The 13,609-nt window shown below is 41.3% G+C and overlaps 1 protein-coding gene across 1 annotated transcript in view; it reads right to left on the reverse strand.

The window, feature by feature from the left end:
• The window catches only part of CELSR1 (cadherin EGF LAG seven-pass G-type receptor 1), a 168,427-nt gene that overhangs the window by 19,750 nt on the left and 135,068 nt on the right, over positions 1-13,609 (reverse strand). Inside the window, exons 16-24 of the mRNA XM_059816567.1 lie at positions 13,073-13,174; positions 11,654-11,748; positions 11,128-11,337; positions 8,264-8,447; positions 5,880-6,023; positions 4,499-4,700; positions 3,994-4,161; positions 1,447-1,573; positions 607-807 (exon numbers count right to left, since the gene is read on the reverse strand). Of these exons, the coding sequence (XP_059672550.1) occupies positions 607-807; positions 1,447-1,573; positions 3,994-4,161; positions 4,499-4,700; positions 5,880-6,023; positions 8,264-8,447; positions 11,128-11,337; positions 11,654-11,748; positions 13,073-13,174 (1,433 nt within the window). The remainder of the gene's footprint in view (positions 1-606; positions 808-1,446; positions 1,574-3,993; positions 4,162-4,498; positions 4,701-5,879; positions 6,024-8,263; positions 8,448-11,127; positions 11,338-11,653; positions 11,749-13,072; positions 13,175-13,609) is intronic.

A 13,609-nucleotide genomic window follows, 5' to 3' on the forward strand; every position in this document is an offset into this window, starting at 1 on the left:
TCACTAAGCTTTGGCAACAGATATGATGTGCTGAAGCCAACAATCACTGTGGCTGGAAGGCACAAAGCAAAGCGACAGGTTTCCTACTGATTCTTGGATGTAGCAAGCTGTCCCATGCCTGGCAAGTGGCTTCTCCAAAATGGCCATGGTGGGTGTGCAACATGCATATCAGTACCTGCACAGCAACACATAGTTGACAACCTACCAGTCAACACCAGGAGCTGTTTGGGCTTGTGAGGTACCTGCTGCAGGAGAAACTGGAGAGCCTCCTACTGAACAGACAAAGCAAGACAGAAAACATACTGATGGAAAGGAAGGAAGAAATCAGTATTCAGGGTTCAGTTCCTGGGGTAAGCCTTCAACAGGTCTGCTGTCATTTGTTCTCTGAAAATAAGATATAGTCCTATCTCTTTGCATTGCTATTAATCATGTAAAACACACAAGAATATATTAAAAGTCTGATGTTTTTCAAATGACTGTTGAGGCCAAGCAGAAGTCAAAAAAAAGAGAAAGTGAAACAGACGGGAGCAGGTAAAAGTCGCAGTATGAAACCCCTGATTTAAAGCTTGACAACAACTCTAGCAATAAGCACAGAGTAACTCTTACCGGGTTTTCAGTCTGGTTGATTCCAATAAGAAAGACGAGCTCAGAGAAGAAAAGGGCAGCCACTAGGTTTTTGTGGATACTGTGCAAGTTGGAACGTAGTGTGCGGATCAGGACCAGCAGTATGAAGGTGATCAGCAAAGCCACTAGTGAGATCGATACGGTTGTGTAAGTGACGATCTTCAGAGGAAGCACCTCCCCATTCTGTAGAAAGACAAATTGACAGGACCTCTGGGAGATTTTCATTCCTTTTCCTACAATTGAATCTACTGCTCAGAAAGTCAATGTTTTCATTACTACTGAGCCAACGTACAGATTTGCTTTAGGACCAACAGGAGTGGATGATGCCACCTTTTAAGTCACTCAACATGTTTGGTGTGTACAGGCAGTACCCAGAGGGAACAGAGAGTTAAGCAAGAATCACTGTGAATTTGATGTTGGACTGCCCCTGTTGAGGCTATCCTGAGATGGTAAAAAACCTATGGTGTTTATGTCATTGTCCCTGCTATTGTAATTCTAGATGGACCTAATATCAAGTGATGCCACAACTACCATGTGTCTGTAATCCTTGTCTCACTCCCTTCTCCGCACGGCTCTCTGCAGCACAGTCTGGCACAGTTCTGCATCGCCGGCTATGCCGTGCACCACCCAGGTACGAAGCTCCTTTCAGCAGACCCAACAGTGGGTGCTGTCAGCCACGGGGCAACGTGCTCCTGACACACTGCAACATGGAAGTGATCTGTTGACGATGCTCTGAGTCCCATTCAAAGCTCAAGCTCTAGCTCTGAATCAAAGCTCTTGAAAACCAAAGCCCTCAAAAATCATGAGTCTGGCATCACCCACCTCTCGTTTCGAAATGTCCATGAGGACAGCAAAGCTGGTTATATGGTTGCATTGGCAAGCGATATGGCTCTGGTTTCTGGAAAACAGCTCACATCCTCTGGAGGACCAGGCACCTGTCCCACCAATCCTGCGGGAAAAAAAAGGCATTTCTGAGACCTGTCCTCTGATCTCCCCTCACCTCCTGCTGCTATTGCAGCTCTTGCTCCAAGACAGAAATATTTATAGCTGTCACCTGCCTGAAAGAATATCACCAACTTAAAAAGCCTTCAGTTGAAGTTGTTTCTGACATGACACCTGGCTTTGCTGGCCAAATGTTGTGGTTTTATAACAATCTGTTTTGAGTTTAAAAAAGAAAAACACCTTTGCTTTTGGGTCAGTGACCACACAAGCAATATAGGGAAGTGATTGCACAGAGTAAAGTGGCCATAACAAAGGTAAAAAAATACAAAACCCACAGGGATACACATTTTTGAGTCATGTCTATTTCCCTGGATTTAGACACTGCTTGTAAAACTCTTATGTGAAATATGTTTCAGCAGTAATATGATTTTATCATAGTGTTCCTCTAAAAAGTAGACAAGAAAAGGTTAAAAACAGTAAATAATATTTTCTATCAGGACATCTCTTGTATTAACATAGGGAAGAAACTGCTCCCTTAAAAATTGTTCCCTGTTCAGCCTTGGTCAACTCCAGCGACCTCAGAAATTATTTTGTACCAATATTAATTATTCTATTCTGAAGTCAATAAGCAATAAAAATACTCGTTACTGAAAGAGTTTTTTAATTAGATATTACAGGAGATTTTTTTCATTCAGCAATAAAATATTTGTTAAACAGTTTTAATACCACTTTCTCTTGAAAAGTACTCACTTTTAAAAAACTCTTTTGTTACATCCAGTTTAAGAGCTGCTTTTTAACTGTGGCTGTAGGAAGATGCAACAGACAACAATGCCATTGAAGTTGCCAGCAAATAGCTAATAGATGAATCACTTTAGAGCTAATGAGTTATTCAAGCCCATACGATGTTTAAAAATTTATGAAAAAGGACCTGCCATTCCCTCGTAGCTGGCAGAATCATGTGTACACAGCAGCAATTACACTACTTCACATGCAGGCAAATAGAGTAGTTTATTATTGCTAACATAACAGATTTCTGTTGCCTCTTCGATCCTTTCAACGATATAATCTCCCAAAGCTTTTGACTAGGAGGCAAACATTTCCTAGGTTAGTTTGCTCTTTTATTTCCAGCATAGGATATTGCCTTTTAATGGATTTTTCCATAGGTTTACTAGTGTTTTTTGATCATTAGGAAACAAGCAACAGCTATTCCTCTTACCCTGGGCAGACAATATCATCCTCTCACTATATACCTGGTTTTACAGTTGAAAATTACATTATATATGTAATAGTTAAAATATTGTGAAATCATAACATGCAGAGAGTGTAGTTATTTCTCAACACATTTGCTTTTGTTTTGTCCACAGTCTTGAAGTATCTCCAACAGGACTGCGCTGTTTCCGCAATGCCATAAACCCAACAAAACACTTAAGAGCGTATACGGTTCTTAACATTTTTCACATTTTCAAGAAAAATATGTCTGTATCTTTAACTTTACTGAATACAAAAGACCTAAATGAGACATTTTCAGAATATTTCATCTTTCCCCTCACACTTCCCTCCTAGAGAGTCAAATACTCCTTGCTTATGTTCTGCTTATGTATTGGGATTTCTTCCTTTCTTCCTAACAACTGGAAGAGGTCTAAGGTCCCACAGAAGGTATTTCCTTTCCCTCCAATTTTTCACTAAAACAAATGAAAGCAAATACACAATACTTGATGGAATGAAAGCTAAGTAGCTTCTTATCAGTGCAACTGTCTTTGGGTTGACTTTTGATTCTAAAATTTGAGATTCAAAAATTTATAATCTCCACTCATATAATTTTATCTGCAAAACCTCAGTCCTCCTTTTTACCAACAGGAAGACTTGGGTTTGTAATTTTTTGCACTGGCCCTGGCTGAGGCATCAAGGGTGGGTGCCTGCTTGCCATGTACTCTACCCATAGTCACTGGAGTATAACAGGAAAAGATTCAGCCCATGTAAGATCTGACTCATCTCCTGGAGATGCCCTCCTTAAAAGGGGGCATGGGGCAATGAGAGTCCTGACTTAGGGACCTCAGATGAGCCATGAATTCAGGCACTGAAGTCAGACTAGGCCTGTCCAGATATACATCTGTGGGAAAAATACATGAGAAGGAAATTGTGAGATTTGTTATTGCTGGGTGAAAATGAACCCTGCAGAAAGACATGATGGCACTGTGTTTGTTAGAAACCGCATGGCTAATCCTTTGTTTGAGGAGTTATGATGATCATTTTAATTTTTCTCAGGATGGTGGGAAGTGATTACATGGTTCTATTCCACCAGCAATCTGTTGTCAGTTGAATAAACTGTGTAAAAAGGGTTCTCCTCCAGAATTATCTTCCTCAGTGGAACTTCTCTGCTACTGAGACAGTTGCCACACACAGCCCTAAAGCAAGCAGGATACATACGTGATGGAGTGATTCCAGAAGACACAGACAGGCTTCGTTCTCTCCTCCGTTTCCAGCATAGCGTACTCGACTATGATGGGCTTTTCCATCAGGTTAGGAGGAAGCTCCCCGTCACTGTGAATGGCTGTGCTCACTACAGGTGTGTTAATGATAGGGCGATTTGGCAATCTGCAGAAGGAGAAAAATTGCAAAATGATCTAAAAGTTAAAATGAAAAGCATTGATTTGGTAGGTTCTGCAACTAAAAGATTTCCAGTAGCTTCCACTCAGAAAATGAAGTAGATACACCATCAGCCTTCCACACAGCTGTGTTTCCAAAAGCTGCTGGCACTACTAACATGGTTATTCCCCCACAGTGTGCCAGAGGAGGACAAGAGACAGTACTGCGGTGACAACTGCAGCACAGATGACATTTGGTCAGTATAAAAGCAGCTCTGCCTTCCCCACACACTCAGAGCAAGTGGAAGAAGGGATCTGCACAATTCATAAACAGGTTTGAATTTCACCTCAGGCTCCTTCGGTCAGGATCATAGTTTTCAGGCAGGAGGTGTCCCAGGGATCGGTATATAATGACCATGGCAACAGTACGATGCGTTGAGTCATCTGGGTGTCGCTTCTTTCTCTTTGTAAATGCACTCTCAGGGCTTAGCGTGTCACTGTTCACCTTAGAGGATAATTTTTGATTTGAAGGCTTCATTGTAGGCACTGCTATAGAATTAAAACAAATATTAAATTAGTTCCACACAACTTTGGAGATACCATTTAAACCGGTGATTTTATTTTGTAAAGATACAGAAATGTTACTGTTGTTATAATGTTAGCGTTGTAAGCCTGGAGTTATATTTGACTTTTTTAATAAAATTTTTAATCAAATAACCACAGAACCATGAATAGCCATTTAGACTAGCTAGAAAATAGGCCATTTCTAACCCAGCAGATCCAGAAGTATATAAAAACTCTGTGCGTGATTTAAGGAGAACATTAAAACAATATGCATGCTGTTAAATTGCATGTGCCTTTATATATGGCAAAGCTAGTGTTATAAATACAACAACTGGTCACATGCGATTTCTCTCCACTAATTCTGTCATATAATGAGCTTTCAATTTTGGCAGTATGCCTTAAAATTCACATTCCCTTTTTCCTTACAGAAAAGATACAAGTTATACAAGCAGGTGTCCTATTTTCCGAGGAAAAAGTCTAAAGATGTATTAGCTTATTCATTATTATGTGTTATCTTCATAAGTGTTACTATTTCTCCATTTGGAGGACATTCAGCCATGGTACGTGTACAATTATTGCACTTTGGGTTACCATCTCTCTCTTCCCTTGCCCAAGGTAACTTGTGGTTCCTCTCAGCCATCTCTGGGTACTTCAGAGACACTGGGAAGCAGGTACTTGCCCTTGTATTCTCCTTCATCATCCATCTCCCTGGGCATCTCAAGACTTTTTATTTGCTGTCAGATACTGATAAAACAGCCCTGCTCCCAGACTTGGATTCTCCATCTCTCACACTGCCTCCCTGCCATCTCTGCAGGGACTGGGGGAAGGTGGCCATGGGGCTGCAGGTTCCAGGCAGCCGTCCCATCCCGTCCCGGTGGGAACGGAGGCAGAGCGTTTCTCCCGCATTGACAGGGCAGTTTGAGGGGCCACGAATGAGACCTGACAGACAGGTACAGCCAGTTACGCAGCCCCCCATGCTTCCCGTCGCTGCCGGCAGGCAAAATGCCTCAGAAGTATGCACAGCTGCTCCATCCCTAAATAATGTTCGCTTGTGTAGACGGCTGCCCCGCTCTCACCCTAGTACCACGCTGCTTCGCGAGGATTAATCTCGCTCCTTGGGAGCTAGTTAAAATTGCCCTCCAAACAGTAGCAGAAGGGTTTTACCTTTCCTGTCTGAAGGTCTGAACAAAGTATCAGGGAAGACAACAGATGACTCCAGATCTTTTGGATAATCTTCTTTAATCTCATGAAATCGTGGTATTCTAGCTCCCGTGAAATTAGACTTGTCAAAGATGTCAACAGCAATAACTGGGGCGAAAAAAAGTTTCCCATAAAATTAACTTCAATGCTTTCAAATACAATATTGCGACAAAATGAAACACGATTGAAAACTTAAAATATCTGCACCACGCAGAGAAGAAATTTAAACCCCAAAATATAAAGTCAAGTCTAATTTCTCTCAATACTTCTAAGTGAAAACTAAAAGCTTACGCTTCCGCATTATGTTACATTTATCAAATTACAAATTTATTTTGCATAGGCAGTGGGAAGGAATTCATAAGACAGTATCTCCTACTAGGAAAACACTACCGCAAACACTGGATATATAGAAATGGCATGTACCAATTTCAGACTTGCTTCTTGCAGGGAAGACTAAATCTGCTGCTTCAGAAGTATACTTCTTCTGCATCTGTTAAATTGCAAAGTCAGATAAGCAAAGAAAATAACCTGGATTTTACCTGGGACTACTCCTTAGTGCTCCAGTTCTCCTTCCTCTACACTAGCAGTTCCTCTCTGGCTCACCTCATCAGCTCTGCCTGTTGTCTAACTGCCAAAATATTTAAAAGCAGCCGAGTTGGCTTGAACTTTCCCATTTAAGAGAAGTCACTGAGTGCCAATTTAGGTGTTCTAATAAAAGTGAGAAGCTGGAAGTCCTGGAGGTAACCCTATACCAAAAGCTGTGATCCACTGCAAGTTTCTATATGAAGAAATATCCAAGTTAAGATCTGCAAATTCCCATTCCTTTCCTAGTCTCTAAATAACTCCCAGATGAGCCATTAGGAAACTCCATTAACACCATGTTCACCTGGAAAAACTGTTCAAAAGAAAACAGACCCCTTTCAGGCCAGAGTTGCCTCATCCCTCCCAAGCTCACGCCTTTTTACTCAGGAAGAGCTGGTAAAAAAAAAAAAAAATCACGATTTACAACCTGCAAGAAATTCTGGTTTTTGTTTTCATCTCAATTCAGTTGGGTTAAAATGCTGTGCATACTTTTTTCTGAGTGGGAAGATAAAAATATTTTGATTCTGGTAGTCCTGAATCAAAAGGAAATATTTTGGTTTTGGTTTATTAAACAGAAATCTAAGTGTTTCAGTTTGGCTTAGTTCAACAATAATCCGCCCCCCCTGGAGCTGATGCAGGACTTTATAAACTTTGTAGCCTGACTGTCTCGTGCCTTTGCTTTTTATGCCCCTGTGACTGTGGACATGAAGCACTCTCAGGACAACGTTTGTAGGCAAACATAAATTCACTTTTTATACCAACGGGTATAGTTGGGAAAGTAAGACAAGCTTTTAGGCACATAAGCCCTTCTTCAGGTCTGAAATAAAAACCAGATAGCAATGCTGCTTGGGAGGGACCTCTGAAGGCCACCCAACCCAGTCTCACCTCCTGCTCAGAGCAGGACTATCACCAACACCCGATCAGCTCAGACTGTTGGTACCTGGGGAGAAAATGAAATAGAGAGGGCAGGGGAGAAAATGGGTAAAGAGGCCAGCCAGGCTGTGGTTGCTGTGCTCCACTTGCACGTGTGGCATGGGGACATCTGTGAAGCACATCACAGTCCTGCAAGTGCAGGAACTGCTATTTGCTTGTTAGAGAAGGCTTTTACTGCGGTAGGTGAGGAAAATATCTGTGTATAATGTTTCCTTCTCAGTTTAGACCCATTCTGGGTATTTTGGACCCCAAGGATTTTGCTCTGATGATGGGTTTTGCAAGGCTGGAAGGGTATTTGAAGGCTTGGGTGGATGATTCTGAGAAAATACCCTTCAGCATAGGAATTTCTGCAGAAGATGATTTTCTGGATAGGTTCCAGGGTAGGAAAGCATGTGAAAATCAGAGGTATATGATCAATAGTAGGGTTTTTTTCTCGTGCTGCAGTAATTCTTCAGGTGGTGGTGGTGTGATTCTTTCAAAAATGTGATCTACTTATGTTCAACTATACTAGGTGTTCTCAAAAGGCGTTACCTTTACATACAAACTTTGTCCTTCCTACCATCTGTACACTACTGTGGCTGCAACAAAATGCCACACGGAGCAGTGGCATGGCCCAGAGAGAAAACAGATCAGACATCTCCCAGGAGGCGCCCGTGGCAACTTAGAGATATGGATCAAGGCTCATCTGACTTGAAAAGAATGCACTAGTTACATTAGAAAATCCAAGTATGTTGTTTCTCAGTGGGTAGTATTAAAACAAATAGCTAGCACCTCTATCTAGCACATTTTTAAAGCTCTAATACCAAATGGCAGTTTTCAACACAGATACTCACTCATGTTAGTGGCAACAATGACAAAAGGTCTCATGTAGGTTTTCTTCATGTTCTGGGCTACGTTGTTGAAATATTCCTCGTAGTGCCTGAGCAGGTGAGCGGTGCCACCCTCCGTTCGCTGAATTTGCTCCCAGTGCTCCTTGTTGCTGGGGTCCAGTAGAGCACTACCCACTTTGATAATATTCTGAGAAACAAAGTACAAGCCCAAATTACGAGGCAAACAAAATGCTGGGTTTCAAGTGAGGAATATTGAAAATGATTGGCATTACTGCCTCAGGTGAGTGTATAATGAAAAACTTTAATGCAGGCATGTTCTACAGCAGCCTTATGAAAATATGCACACCAGTTACTCACCCCGAGGTTTTTTTGTTACATAAAGCAAATCCCTCCGAACTTTTTATGAGCAAAGTAAGCCAAAATTGGAGGCTATGAGACAACTGCCTGCTTTCTTTCCCCTTTAAGACAGGAAACTTAGCAAGAAAATGCAGAAGGAAAACCTAACCATATTTCTTTGTCTTGGAGAGATGAGAGCCAAGAAAAGAAGACTGCTTGGTGTGTACACTGAAGAACTCCCCCAGAGAAATAAAAATAATTTGATATGTTAAAAATCAAAAGAAAGCTACGGATAGCAATATCGTTTTCTCTTTTGATTTTTTTTTTTTACTTTGTTGATTCTTGGATAACTAGGACAACTTACATTGTGAAGAATGACAAGAGTGAATATTAACTTGAATATATAAACTTGAAGATACATAAGGAAACTTAAATTATGTTGTTCTCCTCCCATTTTTATGTTACTCACAAATGGTACTAAAATGGAAGTTCTATCTGAGGACCTGCCCCTTCTGCCCTTTCTTATAAGAATATCCAAAGGGACCTTCAGGCTGAATGGAAGAAGACCCCAAAAGAGAGCGTTAAATGGCTTAAATTGGAAAGGTGCTAAGAAGTTTTTCATCTTGGTGTACATATGAACTAAATTGTTGTGTCAAAACCTAATTCCTAACTAAGGTAAAATTTGCATAAATGATGGTAGGAATTAATTATCTCAAGCTCTAAAATCTCCAAGGCAAATATTCATTTAGAAGCAGACAGGGAAGATGCTATATTCTCTAAGTACTGTCTGAGGTTGCAAGCATGTATCTGAGATAACAGAGGCTGCCAGTATCACTACCTTTATCTAGGGCGAGAGGCACTACATGGTTCCCCAGGCACGCAGGAGACACATGTTGTACTTGGTACCAGGCCTCCTCGGTGTTTGTGAAGGTTATTTATGTTTTTTTATTATCTATTTTTCAGGCTTCTACCTGAGACTATTAAAAGAAAATAAATTCCTTCTCCCCTTGTGCTCCCTCAGCCTAGGATGTTACCTCCTTCTTCTCATGAGCTTTACTGATTAGTTTTCAAATCCCTGACCTATCCTAAAAATATTTAGGGAGTTCTTGAAAACATCATCTGTATGAGTTTCAGTGCCAAGTGCAGAGAATAATAAATTAAACCAGAGGTTTCCAAAACACTTTTTTTGCTTATTGTTCTTATTTTTACTTAATAAAACATGCTAAAAATGAAGTTCCTTCTCAAGATCAGAATGGGGGAATTCATTCGCTCCACAGCCCGCAGGTGCAAGTTTGTCAGCACAGTGTCTCCTTAGGAAAGGAAAAACTGAATCTCTTAAAATCCGGTGCGTCTAAAATGTTCAATGTTTCAGAAGTTCTCCACTCTCTGTTGACTGTACAGCCCAAGACACTGAGGAATTTTCTCAGTCACATTTCCTACTGCTCCCACCTGCCCGGGGACATCCTCTCCTGGTGCAGCTTGGCCTTGCACAGGGTCTCCAAGTTCATCCCAAAGTCTGCCTGACCTGGCTGGTCCTTCTGGAGTACTGTGAGCAGTGAGCTGGGTGTAGCACACCCTCAAAGGGAGCCAGACCACCTTTAGCCAGCACAGAGGCCAGTCTTGGCCCATGGTGGGTTCTTCCAGCATCCCTACGCTGGTGCCCGAGCTCTGGGCTCTGCTAGCACAGGTCCAGCAGGTTGTTTTAGCTTGGAGTCTGTGCTGTGCCATGGTCGGGATCTTGGAAATAGTATTGGCAAGTGTGGACAGCAGTACCCCGCAGCACACCTGGGAATGAGCCTGACATGGGTTATCCAACCTTCACATTTTCAGACCACTGAAAACTCCCAACTTCCTCCACACCTCACATTTTTCCACCACAACTACATGTCTCCCCTAGACAGGGAGGGTGCTACAGCTTGTTCTCTAGACCTGGTCAGGTCTTTGGTAATAACTGGGTCTTCCACGAATGCCCTGACTAGCAGAAGCCCTCTGGCATGCATTTTTGTATGTGCCTGTATCATGTAAAATATCAATACGGTATGGAGCATCTTTCCATGTACCAACTCTTTAATAAACATGACTCAAGTGTTTCCAAACTGAATTATAAGAAACCTTCAGAGTCAGTAACTGGCTCAGAGGTAGTTCACTGCACATTTAAATGAAAATGATCACATTAGGCAGGTTTTCCAACAAAACTGAATATGTTACACAAAGCTATTTTATCCAGGAATGAAACATCAACTTGATTATTTTTTTCATTTGGGGATTTTTGCTTTTGGTTGTTACTGTGATGATATTTATTATAACAGCAATTTCTACAATATTTGTATTACACACATATATGTGTGCATACACACATGCATAACCATCTTTCCATTCTAAATTGAGAAGACTAACTCATTTGTGAAACAGATGAAGCAATTACATGATATTCGCTCCACCTTGGTCAAAGAAAAATTTAATTATCCATTGCCATGAAACTTTTAAGGGGAACTGTAAAGGCTCAGCACAGTATATAGTATCTCTCTTACTTCATTGAATTCCACGTCCCTCGTGGCTGCCAAGTCAAACCCTTGCTGCTGGCTCTCATATTGGAGGACCCGGATCATCATCTGGTAAGCTGTCCTCACATCATTGCCATACAAGCTGTGTGTGTGTTTGGTGGCATTCTGCAGCACTCTCACAATCCGTATGGTTTTGTCTCCATCCAGCTTGGTCTCGTTGTGGTGTAACTTCTCATTCTGAATCAGAGACAAGAAAGAAGAAAAAACCCAATGATGTATATTTTTTTTTTCATTCTAGATACAAAGACAATCATCATTTAGGGATTTTTGGCACAAAGGAGTTGTTTGATCAAAATGGTGTTTGTCTTGAGAAAGGGTTGACAGGACAACTCAATGGAAAATGTAACTGAGGGCCAGAAAAGCACAAGGATCCTGATGGGAAACGACGGGGTTCAAGGACTTGGTCAAAAGATGAAGTGTAGGGATATAAAACTGGAGTCTGAATTGATGATCATTTACAAAATAAAGGCAAAAATGAGAAAACACAGCTTACCATGATTTTTAGATCCACAAAAGTGCTGGTGGTGCAGTTGAAAAGCTCAGGAGGCAGCCAGCCCTTCTCAATGTTACAATGGCGAACCGCGTTTCCTGAAGGAAACAAAGCGTTAATGGTAAATAATGTTTGAATTCATAGATTACAAATATCCTAGGACTTGCAGATTTCCTATTTTCCTATATTTTCAAGTTTCTTAGAACTACACACATATTTCACTTTCCAAACTGGGATTCCTGTCTGAAAAAACTTAAAGACTACTAATCTTCATGAATAGTTTTCCTCAGGCTTTAGAGAAAAGTTAGGCAAGCTTCAAATTCTGCCCTACTGCTCTCAGCCTCGCTGCCCTATGTTCTCAAATGAATTCAGCAATTTATTTATACCAAATATGAGAAAGACTGTGCACTTCCTAAATACTTCTGAAAACACATCCCTGCTCAGCTTTCTGTGCAATAGCCTATATAGGAAAACCTCCTGGATAAATGATGTCTTCATGTCAAAACAGGCTAGCACCTTTGCACGCTGCATGTGACAAACACTTCAGCCAACATGTATATATTCTTCACTTAAAAAAAATAAATCAATTCTGTCTCCTAAAATCCTCAGAACAGGAGCTTGGTTGACCACGAATCTTTTGCACACCTGCAGGCAGTGACCTCCCCCCAGTAATATTTGGGGAAGTCACATAACCATTTATAACTCATTGAGCCTGAGGAGCACTCGCAGCAGAGAGTTAACGGGCCCAGAAATGAGACACAGGTTTCCTTTCACACAGAACAGTCTTCAGAGAAGATTGTGAACTCTGTTTTCAAAAATCTGATAAACATCTTCAGGGACATGCGTGAAAAAGCAGATTGCCATTTGCTTGCTGTACAAAATGACACAGCTCACACGCTTCATAAAATGTGTTTTTCAGCCATCTGAATTATGGATTAGAGAAAAGATGTAGGGTGGAAAAACGCGAGTTCTGTTTTAACTCTCAGCTTTATTAGCCTGCAACACTAGTAAAGCAATCATCACGTAAATGATTTTCCTCATTTTATCTTTGCCCAAAGGAACTGTATTGCTAAAGAACATGTACAAGTTGCTAGAAACTAAAAGTTACATATGTAAGAATTGCTTGGTAACAGAAAATTGGACTGTGTTTTTTTGAAAACACAGATACAGCATTTCTGGTTTTTATAAGTGTTTATCTGCTGCACTTTTGTATTTATTTTTTGCTACTACTCCAAATGTATTTTAACAGTTCTTGAGTTTTGGCTAGCTAAATTTTTCTGCTTGTGATATGCATGAGCTATGCTGTAATCTCTAGACCCAATGAATCAATGCCACTCCCTATATACACATTTTTTTGTTCTTTTTTTCCCCCTCAAACAGGCATGTAGATAAAATAGTTAATGTTTTACCCAGGGAACTTACCCACTGATCCTTTAGGACATGGCACAGCAGCTGGCTGGCCAAACTTGGTCTGTGGCCACCAAATACCAGCCTCGAAAGCTTTGGGACAGCCATTATAAATTACTGAAAACAGAAAAAGAAATTATGCCATTTTTCTGACAAGATAAAAATCACAACAAGGAGATATTTCAGCCTTCCTGTAGTTCCCAAGCCCCATCAGGATACCTGCCCTCTGCAGTGCCTTCCAAGCTGTAACCCATCAGCTGCTCCTTATCCAGCAGTGTGGGCAGACAGGTACAGGCAGAGGAGAGCTCAGGATGATTATGGGGCTCTGGATTTTGGCTCTGCCTATCTCTGCCTGCTCCTTTATTGTGGGAAAATGTTTCCCCTTCATTTCACCCACACACTGTGGCAAGATGGTTGTTGCAGCAGCTTTGTGCTGATCACAGAAGGAGGGTGGGCGGGTGAGAGGAAAGGCAGGAGGTGCAAGACTGGGAAGAAAGGCAGAGGGCATGAGGTGCGCAGCACAGCCTCTGAGGGCAGAAAGCGCGAGGGCTC

Source organism: Gavia stellata, chromosome 4 (assembly GCF_030936135.1).
Source record: "Gavia stellata isolate bGavSte3 chromosome 4, bGavSte3.hap2, whole genome shotgun sequence".
Lineage (NCBI taxonomy): Eukaryota > Metazoa > Chordata > Aves > Gaviiformes > Gaviidae > Gavia > Gavia stellata.